Source organism: Condylura cristata, unplaced genomic scaffold (assembly GCF_000260355.1).
Source record: "Condylura cristata isolate star-nosed mole 26May11 unplaced genomic scaffold, ConCri1.0 scaffold00008, whole genome shotgun sequence".
Classification (NCBI taxonomy): domain Eukaryota; kingdom Metazoa; phylum Chordata; class Mammalia; order Eulipotyphla; family Talpidae; genus Condylura; species Condylura cristata.
Window position 1 is genome coordinate 11,086,053 of NW_004567109.1, and position 18,464 is coordinate 11,104,516.

Here is an 18,464-nt window from a genome sequence, read left to right on the forward strand (position 1 = left end):
GTAAGTGGGGTCCAGGTGGCTGAGGCCCCGTGTCCTGGCGGCAGCTCCCATGAGGAGCTGTTCTTGTCTCCAAGTGCCAGGCATGATGCCAGGGACTGGCTCCTACAGTACATGCGACCAGTCCCCACCCTCCAAAAGGAGCAATCAGTGCTCAACAAGTAGACAAATTCGTAGATTGTGTATGTTTGGGCAGTGAGAATTACAGTGAAAGAAGTTGGGGGAGGGATAAGAGGGTATTTCAGAGAAGACAGAGATGAACATTTTCAATAATCGAATCCATAGGATACAGGCAAAACCTATCCATTCATTCTGGACTCAAAAGCAAATGAAACGAAACCGTTGTTGATTTCCTGTTTGTCTGTTGGAGGATTGGCTTTTCCTTCCATCCCTCCCTCTTCATTTGCAGGATGGGTGCTGTGAAGACCTGGCTCCTTCCCACAGAAAGCCCATCCCCTGCTGGCAGGCCACAAACCACACAGACACGTGCCACGTGGACAGGCTTCCATTATTTTGAGTTCTCTTAAAAACAACTTTATTGAGATATAATTTACATATCAGGAAATTCACCTGTCTAAAGGATGCAGTTCTGTAGAGTTGGGTGCATTCAAAGGGTGCATTCTGCAGCTGTCTTCAGAATCAAAATGAGAATGGTTTTGTCACCCCAAAAAGAAACCCTGTGCCCATGAGCCGTCACCCTCTCTCTCCCCTCAGCCCTTGGCCACCCCCGACTCGCCTCCTGCCTCTGCGGACAGGCTTTCTGGGCACGTGACATAAATGCAATCAGACAGTACGGGGCTCACGACTGGTTCTTTGTCCAAGCGTCATGTGCGAGGACATCGTCTGCACTGTCCATTCCTCGGTGCTTTTGTTTTCAAAGTGGGTTGGAAGGTCACCATCCCAGAAGGCTCTGTCCGGGTGAGAGGAAGGCCAGAGGTTCTAAGGCACGTTGGCTAACCCCTTCTGTCACGCTGAGGACAGCTGGGTGACCGTGCTCCTCTGACTGGCGACTGTGGCCGAAGTAGCAGAGGGCCGAGACGCCACCACGTGTGACGGGCTGTTGGCAGAAGGCGACTAAGGAAACAGGCAACAGAACATTCGCACCTGAACAGGGGCACCCCCTTTGTACCCTAAGTGGGACCATACCTGTTTTGCAAGGGGGTCTGACCATTCAGAGTGGAACATCATTTCTGTGCCTCTGGATAAAGCAGTGGGCTCCATCATGAGGTGAGGAAGATGGTCTACAGGGCCTGTGGGAAGAAGATGCTAGAACTTGCCTTTCTTTTTGTCTCCACCTTTGAACTATTTTCTGTACATGGCTTGTACTACACCTGCCGTCTCAGCGCAGTGTGGTGTGACTATAATGCTGGGCTGGGCAAGCCTGTGCACATGTTGGCAAAGCCGCGTGTCCTCACAGCCACGTGCACCCACAACCTCTGGAGACCTTTGACTTAAGGAAATATTGTTTAGAAATATGGGTGAGTGAGGACTAAAAAGACTCGGCTGTGTCTACATGTGCCCCAGGGTGACCCTGAGAGTGACTCTCGAAAGAAAGTCATTTATCCATTTCTGGTCATCGTGACCTCCCACCATTCTGGGGGTTCAGAGAACTGTACTCATTGTTTCTTCATGGGAAGTTTAGAATCCACATTTGGAGATACTTCGGGGGTTGCTGTCCACCCTTCTTTGATGCAAGGGCACAAGGGTGGGCAACCCCTGGATGGACAGGAGATAGATGGACAGGAGACCCCACAGCATCACTCTGGGCTCACCGTGCAGCTGCTAATTTTTTAACCAAGACCTCCAGGCACATAAACAGACTCCTTCCCTGGCCGAGATCTCAGCTCCCGCTCCTCTCTCCAGGCTCCATGACGGTGGTGACCGTGAAGGCCGTGGCTGGGATGCTGGTCTTGTCCATACAGGGGAACCTGCAGCTGGACTACCCCATCTTCTACGTGATGCTCGTGTGCATGGTGGCCACCGCCATCTATCAGGCCGCGTGAGTTGCATGTCGCTGTCCTGCTGGACCTGGCCACATGGGTCGCTTCCATTTCCTCAGCCTGATTGCATTTGTGTTCAAAGCTGTAGGGAATGCAGAACATTCCAGCGCTGCCTCTCACCAGGGCTTGGTGTCCACAGTGGAGACCCGGGGTGGTCACACACAAAGCAGGGCCTTTGTGCACCCAAAACACCGAGCCTAGAGTGGCAGCCCCCCCTCTGGCTCAGATTGTGAGAAACGCGTGACTGGGGCCCTCATTTCCCACGTGCATCCTTGCTGATGTCTGCCTTGGGGACTTCAGACAAAGCTGTGCCATCCCACAACCCACCCAGATGGAAAACAAAATAAGTTTCACTTCTCATCCTCAAGATCTCCCCAAATCTTCCCAAATAGACGAACAGAGTTCTTTCTTTAAGAAAGACAATTAGGTAAAAAGTGACAATAACTGGGGGGGGCTGGGCCTTGTGATGTCTGAGACCCGGAGCCAGGCGGTGGGGGCTGGGCGGACATGTGACAGCCCTGCGTGGGCCGGGAGGTGAGCCGTGCGTGAGGCTGACCCACCCCAGCCAGGGCAGGCCCTGACGGGCCTCCTGAATGCAGCTGCTGAGGGGGTGCTGGGTGCTCACTGCTGTCACTTGAACTTGAGCTCATCTAATCCCCTTGGCATCAGCATCATGCGAAACACATGTGTATCCTCATTTTGCAAATAAGGAATTGTGTCTAGGCAGCCAGGAAGTGGGGAGCAGCAGGCCCCCCAGCAACGCTCCTCACCCCTCTGCTCTGAAGTCTCCCATTCCTCATCCTTCCCCAAGAAGCACACGGAGTTCCGTGGGCTCAGTCCCCAGGGTGCTGCCTGTCGTATCACCCCCTTTTAGCACTGTGACTGCTGCTCCTCGTCCTAGTCGCCATCACTGAGCCCCTCATGCGGCTATCCAGGGTCACCAGAGGAAGCAAACGCTCCACCTTCCTGGCGGGGAGCTCCTCACTCAACCAGCGCACAGTGGGGCAGGGCACCAGGCCTGGCCAGTCCCCCCACCATATGGGGACAGCAGGGTGGCTCAGAGCCTGGGTGGTGAGACAGTCGAGGGGGCTCACAGCCCCAGGAGGGGGACAGGAAGCCTGTGGCAGAGTATGAGGCTGAATGCCGACTGTCATACTGCACAGAGATCTGGCACAGTATGTCCCCAGGCGATGTTAGTGTTTCTCCTAGCAATCGGGAAGGTCCGTAATTTTCTTTTTCCTTTATTTGTTGTAGTGGTTACATTAATTTTTGAATTAAGAAAAATGTAATGATACAACTAGGCAGAATGTGATTAGGGCCATCAGTGCTCCTTGGAGTGCACTAGAGACCAGGGTGCTCTTCTTGGTGGGGTGGGGTGACAGGAAGCATGGGGTCCAGGTGTGAAACGGGGGAGGCATGTTCCCTTGGGATGGGGTGGGCCTCAGACTCTTCATCTCAGGGAAGACTGGGAGCAAAGTGTAGCCCTAGACCTGGAGACTCCCAGGATGGCATCGATGTAAACCCCAAGAGTTCCCTCATGTGTCCTCTTGCGTTTCACACCAAGGCGGACGGCCCTCAGCTTCCCACAGCCCTCTGACCAGAGTGCCTTTGTATTGAAGGTTTTTAAGTCAAGCCTCGCAGATGTACGACTCCTCTCTGATTGCCAGCGTGGGCTACATCCTGTCCACAACTGTCGCTATCACAGCAGGTAAAGGGCACTGCTGGGGGTCATCTTGTACTATAGAGGGGGATACTGCCCCGTGTGGGTGGACTGGCCCCACCTCTGTCAGACGGCCTGGACTGCCCACTTGTCTGCTGGCCAGTGCTGAACATGCTATCATGGAGAAAGTTCAGGATTTAGAACCAGAGACCTTAGCTTACATCCCCACATAATCTAGAGCTGTGTGACTCTGAGGATCTCACTTGACTTCTCTGAGCCTCAGTTCCACACTCATGAAATGGGAGGAATAACACTTACCTCCTAGAGTGGGATATGCACAGTCCACACGCTGCCCACTTTGTTCAGCTTCTGCGAGGTTCTTTCAGTTTTCAAGTTTTGTTGGCCGAGAGGCCACAGATGTCTCCTGTGTGATTTCAGAGATGAGGAGTATTGAACCATCTGTGACACAGCAGGTGCTCCGTCAACAACCATTATTATATTTCCCTTTTTTTCTTAATTCTTTTCATCATCTTCCTGAGATGGCTTCAGAGGCCACAAGCATATCCGTTTATGGATTTTTTTGGGCTTTTTTAAAAAGTGGCATTGGTGACTAAAATGTTCATAGTAAAATGCCCAATAAGATCCTGAGACTGGGCCTCCCTGAGGGGTTAAAGTCTCAGCACTATCAAGCTATTATTGCCAGTGGTGTGAGTTTGATCCCCCGCCAGAAAGCTGACCCACAGGGCACAACAGACCTCTCCTGTCTCCCTGCTGCTGCCCTCAGCAGTGTATTTCAGTGGATCTTCCTGTTCTGCTCCCCACTCTGTCCCTGGTCAATCAGCTCACCCCCTTGCTCCTCTGGCCTATACCCCAGTTCTTGTATGCATAAGTAAATAAAAATAAATCATTCTAAAAAAAGACCTACGAGCCTGCCTCAGAGGAGGCCCCGTGTGTCCTGCACTGGCCTCTCAGCCCCATTCCCAGAAGCAGGAACAGCAGGCCCTGTGCTGTGAGGAGGGCCTGTGTAGCAATGACCAGAGCAGACAAAAAACTAACCTGACTAATTTGAGGTAACATTGGGTCATTGGGTTGCAACACTGAATATGTTCAGAAATGCATAATTACATTTCTTCAGGCCTGTGTTACCATTTCACTGTCAAGAACTTTGGCCTGATCAAGGTTGAAAGGGTGATGAACCCCATGGTGGAGTCAGAAGTTGGGCAGGGAATTGGGAGCATGAAGTGGACCTCAGGCTGCACACTTCCTGGCCAGTGGACAGCTTACCTGCAAAGCCTTGGTTATCCATCTTGAGAAGGGGGTGGGGGCAGGGTAAGTGCCCCTTGGTGAATAGGTCAGTTTCTTTGGAGGAAGGTGGGTACATGGGGACTCCATTTTTTTGTGAGTCTGATCTCCAAATAAAAATGTAAGAAAATAGATGGAAATGGGGGAGGAGGAGCTTGCTCCCCAGAATGGCTATTATTTCATTCTTCTAGAATTTTCGTAAGTACCGTTTGTGGGATTTTTAGCCACTCTGGCCCCGGATAGGGGAGAGAGGCAGACCCTAGGCAGACTCGTGGCGGGCGACGGGCATCAGCTCACCTGCGCGCATGCGCTCTGCCTCTGCAGGCGCCATCTTCTACCTGGACTTCATCGCGGAGGACGCGCTGCACATCTGCTTGTTCGCGCTGGGGTGAGTGTCGCCCGCCCCGGACCCCCAACCTGCCAGCCACGCCCCGGGAGGTGACCTCTCCCCCTTATGGTGCAGCCATCCTGAAGGGGCCAGGCCAGGCAGCTGCTGGGACTTGGGGCTTCGTCTCCTTCCTCTCTCGGTCTGTGATCTTGTGTTTCTAAAGTCACATTTTGACACATGAAAGGTCTCTCAGCCTCACTCAGATTTAAAAAAATAAATGCAGAGACACCAGCATTTGACAGAATAATAACAGGAGGGACAGTAAGTATTCCACGGTGACAAGAGGATGCGGAGAAGGGGCTCGGCCACTCTAGAGAGGTGGTTTCATGGGGAGGACGATTGCGCCAGGCCTGTGAAGAGCTTGAGTGAGCCCTTTCGGATACAGCGTTCCATTTCCAGCCGCTTATCTTGAGGGAAAATAACCGAAATGGTTCACGGCGACACATGTATGCGACTGGGTTTAATTTTAATAATGGAGTAAGCTGGCGAGTGGAAGCCACCTGAATGCCTACTGGTAGAACACAGGTGAAGTAACTTAGGGACTGTCTTGTCATAAAGTACCTCGCTGCCGCCTGGAAAAACTCAGGCCGGTTGAAGGTGCTGGCACAGCCCCAGGGGGACACACTCCATGGAAAAGTTAACACTTTTTTATCTGTGACTGCTCTATGACCCAGTAATTCTGTGACCCATCTGAGTAAATATCCAAAAGAGTGCATGTATTGACACAATGGCTTGGATTTGATATAGGGATGTTCATAAAAGGCCCAAATGTCTGTATTGTAAGAGAGTGAAGAATAAAAATAAATTTTAACACATTCAGACCAGTCCTTCCTCCCCTCCCCACCGCCCCCCGACCATGGTGCAGGAGGTTAAGTCTCAGCACTGTCAAGGTCTCAGTGGCCACTGCAGCACAAATTGGATCCTGGCCCAGGGAGCTGACCCACATGGCACAGAGACCTCTCCTGTCTCACAGCTGCTCCCCTCAGCAGTGTATCTCAGTAGATCTGCCTGTTCTGCTCCCTGCTCTGTCTCTGGAGAACCCTGTCACTCTCCACACCTCTGGCCTGCACCCCAGGTCTTGTATGCATAAATAAATCACTAACATAAATATTTTAAAAATTGTAATATATTCAGACAGTGGATTCTACATGCAATTAAAAATAACGAACTGTCGATGCAGGGGAAGGGGATGGAAGTGTCCCCCCCACCAGCCTGGGTGGTGATCGCACGAGCGTGCCTGGGTGAAGTCCAGCGAGCTCTGTGTTAGGGCGCGAGCGCTTGCTGCCCGTGGAGGCGAGTGCGCAGGAAGCTGCTTGCTGTTGAAGGTCTGGGGGAAAGACTAGGGCCGTGCAGCTGGGAGAGCAAGGTGCCTTTCTCATTTTCACTTTCTCTGTTTCTGCACTGATTAAAGTTAGGCCATAAAGATTGTTTTAATTAAAAAAAATTAAGAAACAGTTCTGAGATACAGACGAAGTGGGAATAAAGCCCCATCCAAGTTTTGCCCAGGAGAGTTGAATGGATTCTGATTAAGGCTTGTGTAGAGCAGCTGTGTGAGCTGCAGGGCTGTCATCCTCTAGCTTCTGCCGACCGCAGGTCCGGCCGCCCGCTCCCCTCTCTTTTTACCCTTTTCTCATTAGCTGGGGTTGAGTGTCCCTCTCAGCCGCTCTCTGGCCTGACTGCTCTTCCTCCCTTATCTCCATTCCTCAGGTGCCTCATCGCGTTCTTGGGCGTCTTCTTAATCACCCGTAACAGGAAGAAGGCCATTCCATTTGAGCCCTATATTTCCATGGATGCCATGCCAGGTAACGTCAAAACCCGTGTTTCCAGCAGGCTGGCCCATCCCTATAGAATGACAGCCACGCCCCTTTGAGAGACAGCAGCCACCGGGTCTGGTACTGGGAGGACGTGCTGTGCCGTCATGGTGTGACTGTCTGTTTCTTTTCTTTTTTTAATCTCGGTGTGCAAAAGAGGAGGCAGTGGCTGAGGCATCTCGCTTGGTTTTGAGCACATCTTGCTGGCTCCAATGTCTATTTCGGGAACTTTCAGACAGTCCTTATTCACACTGGATGTAATTATGATCCGCAACACCTGGCTTCATGCCTGCAAAAGGAAAAATCCACCCCTCTAGTTGGAAAAGAATGATCAGCCAGGGCAAGGAAAATACAAAGAAAGAAATTCAAATCTATAATCACCTTCCTTAGATTGCACAAGGAGATCGTTCTGGAAATCCTACTTTTCCAGAGAGTTGAGGATTCACACTGAGAAGTTCAAGATCAGATACCTTTAAGCCTTCACAATAATAATAAAAAAGTGCATCCGCTGATGGGTCTTGTGAGGAGTTGGTGAGTGCACGTATAACCCAGGGGATCCAGATGAGAAACGTTAAGGTCTGGGGCCAGCCGTACCCCGGTTTGCTGATTTAAATTCTCTAGGTTTCTGGTGACCACTTTACGTCATTATATTTGATGGAACGCTCTCAAAACATAACCTCCCACCCTTCGTTAAGAAAGTCTCATGAACCAAATATAATCACCTCGATAACACTGAATATAACTTTTATCAAGTACTCTGTGATACAGATGTGTTCCCAGCTGACTGAAGCGCCCCTACTCTAAATGGCCCCAGGGTTTACATGTCTCCTTTTATATTATTTCCTCATCTCTTGCTTATTCAGCTGTTGTCTGCCATTCTTGCTGTTACCAGCCTGCCTGCCTATAGCAGCTCTGTGTCAGTTACTTAACCCAACTTGTGCAAACTGTATATAAAGTTAAAATAAATAAAGTTGGGGACTTGAGGGTTCTCTCTAGGAGTTCAGTGCATGAGCTTTAGTGCATGGACCTTTTAAACATCTAATCTGGCTGCTGAGATGCCTTTTTTGCTTACTTCCTTGTTTCTCGGCTGTGTTCCGGATAGATGAGGGCGCTGGATAGCTGAATCCCAGATAGGTGAGGTGTCAACTCTGTGTGTGCAAGTATGTGTATGTACTTGTGTGTTTGTGTGTTTCTAAAACTGTGTATGTGTATATATCTCTATGAAGATTTGTATATGCATATATACAGGTGTGTTTCCTGGTGGACAATAGAAGTAACCTAAGGTAACCTCATTCATCAACATTCTGTGATGTTTGTGGATGTGACCACGGCTTCCTCTGTGCCCTGGGGTCTGGTGGGATGTCAGATGTTGAAGGAAGGAGACCTTGCCCAGCGGCTGGGGCACAGGACACTTCTGAGTAGACGTGTGTTCTGTGCTGTGAAGAATGTGGGCTTGGAGTTAGGTGACCTGGACTCAAATCCCAGCTCTGTCGCATGCCCACATGTGACCTAGGCCACGTGCCTGGACCTCTAACTCTCCCTTGTAAATTCCTTCTTCTTTCAGGGTGATGGGATAATATAGTCAAGTCCCCTGGCACAGTATCTGGTACGTGGTAGATAACCTGGCTCAATTTGGTTTCACTTTCGCCTTTCAAAACTTGGAAACTTCCAACAGCTTCTCTTACCTGATGGCACGTAGCACATGAAAAATAAAACTATGTAACAGTTGATAAAACTGTTCAACAGTTGCTTTTCTAGCTATGTGATCACCCATCAGCATCAGAACCTTCAATTTTTGGAGCACGAAACAAAAAGTTAACACTTAAGGTTTAAGTTTAGACAGGATTTTTATTCTACTTCTCACATGCAGCGTAGTCTATTAAGTACTGACAAAGGTGACTGAGAAATGTTTGGTCTTCAAAAATGTAATCACTTTTCAGATCTTTAAATAATAGTGTGTATATATAGTACTTTAAATTTCTCTTATTTAGTCTTTAAAGTTCTTTGCATCTTGAAAGGACAGGCTTATTGAAAGAAAGGGAAAAAGAGACACTTGCCTAGACTCAGGTGGGCAGGGAGCTGCCTCAGTTGGGAGAGGCTTGCAGGAATTCCAGCGCCTAAAGACTGTTCAAAAATGAGAGAGAAAAGCACCTCTGGGGGCTGGCAGCTGGCTGGCACTCAGGCTGGGTCTTGGCACAAACCACTGCACAGAACATCAGTGTCAGACAGCAGCCCTCCCTGGCCCTGATGATCAAGACACACGCAGGTCCGTGCAGTGGCCGGACAGGGCCCCACGGGCCCCACCTCGGGCACGGCCACCTGCCCTTCTCTGATGACACGAGTGGCTGCTGTCTCTACCAGTCGCAGATTCCGCTTCCATCTAGCCTTTCTAGATGGAGTTAGTAAGATCCCCAATTACAGAATGACCCCCACTTCCTACCAGCATCTAGTCCAAGGCCAGGCCCTGCTTTACACCCTCCCTGATGTCACCGAATACAGACTCAAATCTTCTCATTCCTGACACCCGCTGACTGAGCACCCACAGCGCCCCATGGTGCACATCTGCCTCATTCTAAGGAGTCAGTAAACCCAAGCCAGTGAGACTGTCAGTGTGTTGCTGGTGGCCCTTTGCAGAATAGCATGGGCAAAGTCTAAAAGCTAAACCCTTGTCATCTTACAAAAGGTGATCATTACAGAAACAGCCCTGCTCCAAAGTCACCCACAGTGCTGGTCTGGCAAGCCAACTCTCTTCCTCGAGGACAGGCACCCCTCAGGTCTTTCCAAGAGCCCCCCAAAATCCAAACCATGGACTTGAAACTATACCCTTCAAATGACCCTCAGCTAAGGCTTAGGTAAGGCGAAGGTAAAGAGCCTTCCACAGACTGGGCCTTCCACAGACTGGGTCTTCCTGGGCTATTTGCAGAATGGATCAGAGCACAAACTGGTGTCAGGTCCTAGCTCTGTCTGACTTAGCTGTGTGGCCTTGGGCAAATCACTTCACCTTTCTGAATCTCTGTTTTCTTACCCAGAAAATGAGCAGAATAGCATAGTTATTTAGGACTTTAGGAGGTTAGGTGCAGGAGCAGAGGGAGGCCACACAGCATTCCTGTTAAGAGTGGGGGTTTCAGAGTTTTCACCCACTGAGTTGGGACTTACAGCTTTGTGACCCCAAACAAGTTACTTAACCTGCAGCCGTCTCACTTTCTGTATCAGTAATTGTGAGGATCCACTGAGATAAAGCAATATAACGTAGAACTCTAGAGCAGTGTCTGCTGCCGTCGACTGAACAGTTCACATTGGCTATTTCATTATTTCCGTTGCTGTTTCTGTTAGGATTTAAAGCATTAGCCTGATACACACACAACTCTTGTTTTCATGGTGTCATAGTAGATGCTTTACATTCAGTTTCTTAGGACTCCGCTTAGAGGCAAGAGAGTTTGAACGGGCTTAATTCCCACCCTAGAAAGAGTTGACTCTGAGGACACCAGGTCCCACCTGACTAGGGAGTTATGAGTCAGATGCAAGCAATTAACAATGAAAGTCGTTGCTCTCCACTGTCAGTAGAAAGCCGGCGCCGATGAGCCCAGAAGTAATAAGTAAAATCACACACCTATTTCTGGCAGATCAGGGATGTTATGTTAAAGGTCAACACTCTCCCTCTGAGCATCATGGTGCATTGATTGTCACCATCCCGAGCCCATGACACGGAAGGATCCTCTCCCTACGTAGTATGTGAAGTTTCCAGATCGCAATGTAAAGCAGCAGAAAAGGGGTGGCATCTACCACGTTCGAAGTGCAGTGCTGGTCTCCTCCACATCCCACCTGATTCTAGGCCCACCCAGGCTTGTCTGCACAGGGGCTGGTCTGTGTGCATATTTCCTGAAGATTCAATCCCGTTGCTTAGCAACTGTCATATTTCTCGTGTATATTTATGGCTGATCTTTTTTCAGTGGAAAGCATTCAGGAAATTGACAATGCACATGACTAGCTTCCAAGCACTATAATTAGTTTGGGGTGGGCTAGAGGAAGTCGCAGCCTTCTGTGGCCCCCTGGCCCCATAATGATTTGGGGAAATGGGTTTCATTGCAGGTATGCAGAACATGCATGACAGGGGGATCACGGTCCAGCCTGACCTCAAAGCTTCTTTTTCCTACGGGGCCCTAGAAAACCACGACAGCGTCTCTGAGATCTACGCTCCTGCCACACTGCCTGTCATGCAAGAAGAGCACAGCTCCCGAGGCACCCCCGGGGTTCCCTACCGAGTGCTGGAGCACACCAAGAAGGAGTGAGCCCCCTGACGGAGCCTCTCCTCCCCTCCATTTCTAACTGCTCATGCTGTGTGGAGAGTGTTTCAACCTTAACTCTAAAACTTGCCTTTCAAGTCTTATTTTTTTTAACCGAGAACTCTAGGGACAGAGATTTGGAAAGCTTTTGTCTCTGGCAAAGGATGCCTTGTCTTGGTCGTGGAAATTTCACTGATGAGGGTGGGGGTGGGGGGGTGAATGCAGTATTCCAGGTGAACAATAGAGATCTCAGCTGCTGCCTGGCACAGACCAGCCAGGTTTGGAAAGCCTTTATCATCCTGGAGGATGGTGACTGAGCTTCCCGGGTCAGTGGCCAAAGAGTGTCAGCCACACTCTTCAACATTAAGCCAGGCAGAGATTCTGCTCTTACTTTGCAAATCCAGTGAAAGGCTAGAGACCCTGGCTCTAATCTTCCTCCACCTCCCTGGCTGGCCTGATCTCTGTCCGTCTCACTCATGACCTGTATTTGCAGTAACTTCCATGTCGTCTTCATGTGGCAGGGTCGGAGGCCGTGCGGAATATTCTGCCTGCAGGAAAGGCCTCCCCACTGTCTGTGCGCTTCCAGTGACAAGTACTCAATGCCTTTGTATTGGACAGATGAAAACTGACGTTTTTGGTTCTGTGAACTAATTGCTTGCTTCCCCCGGCCTCCCACAAAGGAACACAAAGGGTTATGAGTTGGAGGGGACAGAAAGGGTAAGGTGGGATAGGTCAGCAGCAGGGGTGGTGATGCATAAGCCCATTAAGAGGAAAAACCCCTCTCTTCTTAGAAATGGCAAAATGTGATTGCTTTACTTATAAAAGGATAAATAGAAAAGTGGCTGTTATTTTCCAGCCCACCAGTGCTTCCTGGGAAGATCGCGGGTGTTCGTCTCTCACCTGTTTCCTTTATAGAGTCAGACTCAAGATTGGTCAATGCCCTCTGGGTCCAGCCACCCTGTCCTCGTGCGCATGTGCAGGCACGTGCGCAGGCCGGCCTCGGAAGCGGGGCTGCAGCCCGCTCTCTGGCCCTGTGCGCACTTGTCTGCCTTGGTACACACAGGATACTTTGAGAATAGCAGATAAGTCTGCAAACTTGACTGTGAATAAGGCCGAGGAGATTGTTAATAAATGCAAAGTCCTACACCCCCAACCACAGATGTGGGGTTGGGGTGGGGCCCCGGAGTCTGCAAGCTTACTGGTGCACAGATGACTCTGATCCAGGTGATGCAGTAATCACACACCTTGAATGCCTAATAATAAAAAGAGATGATCTGTTAAAACCCCCAGGGCCCGACGCATCACTGCGAGGAAGTTGGAATTACCTTCCTGTTTCCTCTCTAGGGTTCATTTGGCAGGTTGAATAATCCTCTTAGGATCTGTGGCATTTCTCCATCCTGTGATTACTACTTAGAACTATACTTACGGCTTCCCTAGGCAGCTTTTAACTAATAGGCAAGATAACAGTGTTAATAAACCAGTGTTGCTAGATCATTAACCTTTACGGATCGTGCTTAATATTGATCTCGTACCTTGACTTCCAAAACTGACGTCTGTTGCCTGTGATAACCACTTCTGTGCTGGTCTCACAGGCCCGGGGAGGCAACAGACCATGACATTTACCCCTAGAGGGTAGTCATCGACTCGATTCAGCATTGTTGGCAAGGCGGTTACTGTTGGTTAAGCACATGGCACAGGGTACAGGGAATAAAACACGGTTCCTGCCCTCCTATCACAAGGGGAAACAGGAAACTGCAGGGTTGGCCTGAGAAGTGCCACGGGCAGTCACAGACCACAGAGCAGAGCCGCCGTGGAGCCCCGCTGAGGGTTGGGCACAGGGCCTGGAACAGGGTGTTCAGAACTGGACATGATTCCGGCCCCTTTCATTGATGGGCAGCAAATCAGCTAAGAGTTGAACAAAGCATTAGAAGGAGCAGGCGGGGAGAGGGACAGCACAGAGATGGGGCGGGGGCGGGGAGACGGCAAAGGGCGAGCCAGGGAAGGGGATGGAGGAAATGAGCCTGCAAAGACAAGCTGGGTTAATGGGGCCTAGGATGCCAGGCCAAGGGGTTTCAGGTGCATCCTAGAGAGCATGGGAGCCCTGATGGTTCACGAGGAAGAGAATGCAGTCGCCACACTGCTGGAAAGGAGCTCTACAGGATGGAAGAGGCCTGCAGGGATGCCCAAGTCACCTTTCCAGGTCAGGTTGCAAGCCTGCAAGGACAGTAACGAAAGGAGCACTAAACGTTGGTTTTGCTGCTATTCAGATTTTGCAAGTGATTTTTCTAAGGTGGGTGGGGAGGGATGGAGAGTGAGGGCCGAGGGATAAAGAACCACGAGTGGGGAGGCCATGAAACTGGGTCAAACCCAGGTGACCGTTGGGCATTTTGTGCGCTTCTGATCTTCTCTGCCCCCTTCTTGGTTTTGTTTTGTGACAGAAGTTTAGCAGCAGACTGGTAAAGTGAGAAGGGTTGGGCACATTGCAATTTCAGGGCCACTGAAGATCAGGGATTCAGTGCCAACCCCAAAGCCACTGCTGAGGCCTGGGCAGCGTCTCCTTAAGGTTTAGGGCAGTGGCATCCTGCAAAACATGAGTGCAGGAGGCTGAGCAGAAAGTTGCGTGTGATCTCGAGTGAGGGCCAGGAGTGAGGCGCCTGCATCCTTGGGAAGAGCAGCCTTGACCGCCAGAATTCTGACTGTCTGGGGCTACCTCTCCAGTCTTTGCCCCAAGTGGTTTGCTGGTGACAGAAAAGCAGCACTTACCTTTAGGACAGGGGAGAAGACATCAGCTTTCTACACAACCTGCTTATTGCTACCCGAGGCTCTTGGGCTCTCCAAGCCACATTAAATATCACATATCCATTCCTTCCTAGCAGCCAGTACCTGAGTCAAGATGACCAAATGTGAGTTTGAACTCTTCAGTTCCTCTCTGAGCTCTTCCCACCCACTCTGCCCACCTCTTCTGATGGGGGTGCTGAGTCCCATAATGAGACATCAGAAACAGTTTTTTGCAGACTGCTCCTGTGGATTTGGTGCAAGCTCAGCCCTGCTGCAGTCTCCAGTCCCTCCTGTGAAGCTGCAGGTCAGAGGTCTCTGAGTGTCCTCCCCCTGTTGTTTCGCCACCTAGAGCTGGGTAGGAAAAGGTTAGGGAAGGGGGCTGGCATCTCTGTTGCTGTCCTGGTGGAAGCCAGCCAGCTTGGTGGTGCTATGTGAGGCAAGGTGCCCATCGGGCTAGGCTGGGGGACCTCCACCCACACTTTGTGAACGCCCCATTTGTCCAAAACTGGCTAAGGCAAAATAAATAAATTCACTGTGTTTTAAATGAAGCCACCTTAGAACATACTGTATGTGGAAGCTTATGTTTTGTTAACGTCGTGACTGGTATGGCATGTCTTATTTTTCAAAAACTGTGTGTGCTAGGTGCAAAGAACATTATGAAGTGGTATTTAATTAAAAATATATCCATATGACACCTGTTGTGTTTGAGTCTTATGTCTGGCTAATGTTTTCCAGTGTTACCTAAAACACTGGGGAGCCTTTCATAGTAGCAGGTGTGACCTGGAACTGGGTACTTAGTTTTACTTGAATTTAAATATCCACGCACAGCTCGTAGCTGCTACGGTAACAGTCAGCCTAAAGATGGCTGTGATTGCAGGTAAGGCTGAAAGAAGCTTTCTTTTCCTTGCATTGGTTGAGAGCATAGATTCTGTGGTCAAATGCTTCAGTTTGATTCCAGGCCCCACCACCCATTAGCTGTGTGGCACTGGACAAATTACTTAAACTCTGTGTGCCTCGTCTTTGAAACAGGAGTAATGATACCTAAGTAAGGCTTATTTCGAGGATCAGGTGAGTTCATAGGTACCCCACTAGGGACATTGTATTGAAGCAGTGGTTTTCCTCTAGTTAAGTTATTTACATTTTCATTTATTTAATGAACGCTTGGGTCTTTTTCTTAATGAAGCAATTCTAAGTCTGCACGTCTCTCTTCATTCTACATTAGCAGCCTCCAAAGGCAGGTGTGGTGCAGGGCCTAAAGCTTTGCTTATAAACTCCCAAAGTCCACTGTGTACTCTGCCATTTCTCCTGGGTTTTTCACTCTGACTTTCTCACCTGTCTTGACCCTGTCTGGACTTCCCGCTAGAGGCCCCTCTGAAGCCTGCGAGAAGGGCGGTCGGCTGCCCCCTGCTGGTGACTTCCTCCCGATGCACGCGCCCCAGCCTTCCCTGCAGAGAGAATACCGTCCTCAGCAAAGCCTCCCCCACCACCCCACCGCGGCCCCCCAGAAGCATGGAGCGGCCCCTTAGCAGCAACCCTGCAAACGGCTTTTTAGCACACGGGCTCAAACCTCAGGAGCCCCTCACAAGCAGGCTCCTCACCTGGCTCCAGATGGGCCTTCTGCATGCCCTGGGATCGGCCCCACATCCCCTTTCTCCTCTACCAGGCTTGTCTAAGTGCCTGGGAACCCAGACCTGACTGATCCCACAGGAGATAGAGAGAACGTGTGTGTCTGTGTGTGAGTGTGTATGCATATGGTTATAACTGATCACCTGGCACCAGGATCTCAAGATTTCAGCCTCCAGAACTGAGAATTAAATGTCTGCTATTGATAAAACACCCACTTTATGGTGTTTGTGGTTGCAGCCCGCACTGATTAAGACAGCAAGTCATTAAGCGCTTTCCTCTCAGCTCCCTGTCCCTGCCCTTCGGCAGCTGGCTTTGGGATGTGGCGCTGGACTCTGCAAACCACCTTTCTGCTTTAAGGCTGCTCCCTGGTGTTCTGTGAGATGTGACTCCCCTGGCTCCGTGTCTGTGGGGCTGCAGGAAGCAGGGACATGGTCCTTCTTGCCCATCCCCGGCCCTGTACCTGTCACCCAGCCTTACTTCTGCATGTTGGGCTTGCAGCTGCTGAATCTAATTGGGCAGATCTGCCCAGCACCTCACAGCCAGCTTCATGGCACCTTGGGGAGCCAGCAGCCCCTCAGAGCTCTGGGGTCCGGATCCATGAGACCCCACCTCTTATCTTTTTTTAAACAGCCATACTGGCATAATATATAAATCACACAATTCACTCCTTTAAATTGTACAATATGATAGTTGTAAGCACATTCACAGATATGTGCAAACTTCACCACAGTCAATTTTAGAACACTTTCATCACCTCGAAAGGAAACTCTGAAAAGAAAATAAGTGTTTTGAGGACATAGGATCCTAGTGCACTGCTCATGGGAATGGAAAAGGAGGCAGACCATGGAAAACGGTAGGGTGATGTCTCAAAAAAAAAAAATAGAATTACCATGTGATCCAGAAATGCCACTTCTGGGATTTATACAAAAGAACTGAAAGCAGGGATTTGAACAGAGATATACATCATAGTTCACAGCAGCGTTACTCACAATCACCAAGAGCAACTAAGGTGTGCACCAGAAGATGAGTGGGTGTGGCATCTACAGACTCTGGAATGTTACTCAGCTTTTAGCAAAGGGACTGCAGACCTATGCTCAGTAAGCAGGAAACTCAGGGTATTATGCAAAGCAAAATGAGCCCGACGCAGAAGGACAAGTACTGGGTAATGTCATATATACGCACTACTTTGCCTAGTCCAATTCATAGAAACAGAAATTTTTTTAAATTAGAACAACACACCTTTATTTTCTTATTTCTGAAAGTGAAGAAGTCCGAAAAATCAAAGGCCTCAGCGGGACTGACTCCCTTCTGGAGAATCCATTGTCTTGGCATTTCCAGCCTCTAGAAGTCCACTGCAGCCCTTGCCGCTGGGCCCTTCATCCAGCTTCAAACCAACAGCATAGTGTGTCCAGGTCGCTCTGGCTCTGTCTCAAGACAGAATCTTTTAAGTTGGTTGCCAGAGGCTGGGGAGAAGGAGGATGAGGAGTTATTGCTTAACAGGTACAGTTTCAGTTTGGGGAGAAAGTTCTGAGATGATCCTGAGGGTTGCACACGAGTGCAAATGTGCTTATTGTCTTTTAACCCGTACACTTGACCCTCCCTGATAGTGGTTAAAGCACAGCACTGCGAAGCTTGCTTGATCCTGCTTGCCCAGGGCTGACCCACATGGCACAGAAGACCTCTTCTGTCCTGCCTGCTGCTCCCCTCAGCAGTGTACTTTGTCAGTCGGCCTGTTCTGCTCCCCACTCTGGTGAATCCTCTCACCGCCTCTGCATCTCTGGCCTGTACCCCAGTACTGTATGCATAAATCATTCTTAAAAAAAATAAAATGTACACTTAAAAATGGTAGATTTGTGTTATGTATACTTTACCACAATTAGAAAAAATAAACCCCATACTCCTTACCTCTCCCCTCCCTCAACCCCCCCCCCCTGACTCTGGTCCCTCCCAACCTCGCAGCTCCTGGCAACCATCTAGCTCTGTCTCTGCAGATTTCCCTACTCTGGGTTCTCAGGAGCAAAACCTTACCCTAGGGCAACAATGGAACAGCTTCTCTCAGGTCCATCACATTTTCACCCAAGTTGTGGCGTGGATTAACGCCACTTTCCTTTTTGTGCCTGAAGGCTCCTTATTGCCTGTATTCCAATAACTGCACCTTCTCCCCCTGGTCCCTTTGGCCCTAGGAATAGTAGCTGCTTCCTGCAGTTGCTCTCTTGAGCCTTTCAATTACCTAGTTAATCACTTTAAAGCTAGGTAGCAATTCGTCATCATAAATTCTCTCAGCTCAAATCACTGATGTGGTTTTTTTTATCTTCTGCTCCAACTCGATCTGATCATCAAGAAAAACCAAAATAATTGGAATCCCTGCGATATTCATGTAGCTGACCATTTTGAATGTTCTGTTTTCCTCCTGAGTTCTCTGTGTCCATCCCCCCTTTCGCAGCTCTAATTAGTCAGGAAATAATATCCTAACAAATTCAAGGACTGCCACACTGATAGAGCAGCTTCTTCCAGGGTGGAGCGGGCTGGCCGCTCTGGAGCCAATCTGCCATTAAGTCAGAGCCGCTGAGTCTGAGGCAAATGGAAGCGATTCTCTTATTTAGAGCAATGTAAAGTCAT

At 49.7% G+C, this 18,464-nt stretch overlaps 1 protein-coding gene across 2 annotated transcripts in view; it reads left to right on the forward strand.

The window, feature by feature from the left end:
- The window catches only part of NIPAL3 (NIPA-like domain containing 3), a 36,207-nt gene extending 18,743 nt beyond the window's left edge, over window positions 1-17,464 (forward strand). The window contains exons 7-11 of one of the 2 annotated variants that reach the window (XM_012722512.1): window positions 1,861-1,996; window positions 3,617-3,705; window positions 5,284-5,347; window positions 7,055-7,149; window positions 17,108-17,464. In XM_012722512.1, the coding sequence (XP_012577966.1) occupies window positions 1,861-1,996; window positions 3,617-3,705; window positions 5,284-5,347; window positions 7,055-7,149; window positions 17,108-17,190 (467 nt within the window). In that variant the 3' untranslated portion in view covers window positions 17,191-17,464. Of the gene's footprint in view, window positions 1-1,860; window positions 1,997-3,616; window positions 3,706-5,283; window positions 5,348-7,054; window positions 7,150-11,247; window positions 14,912-17,107 lie in introns of those variants that run through there. The other variant, XM_004678618.2, reaches the window with a different exon arrangement.
- Window positions 17,465-18,464: the final 1,000 nt, after the last annotated feature.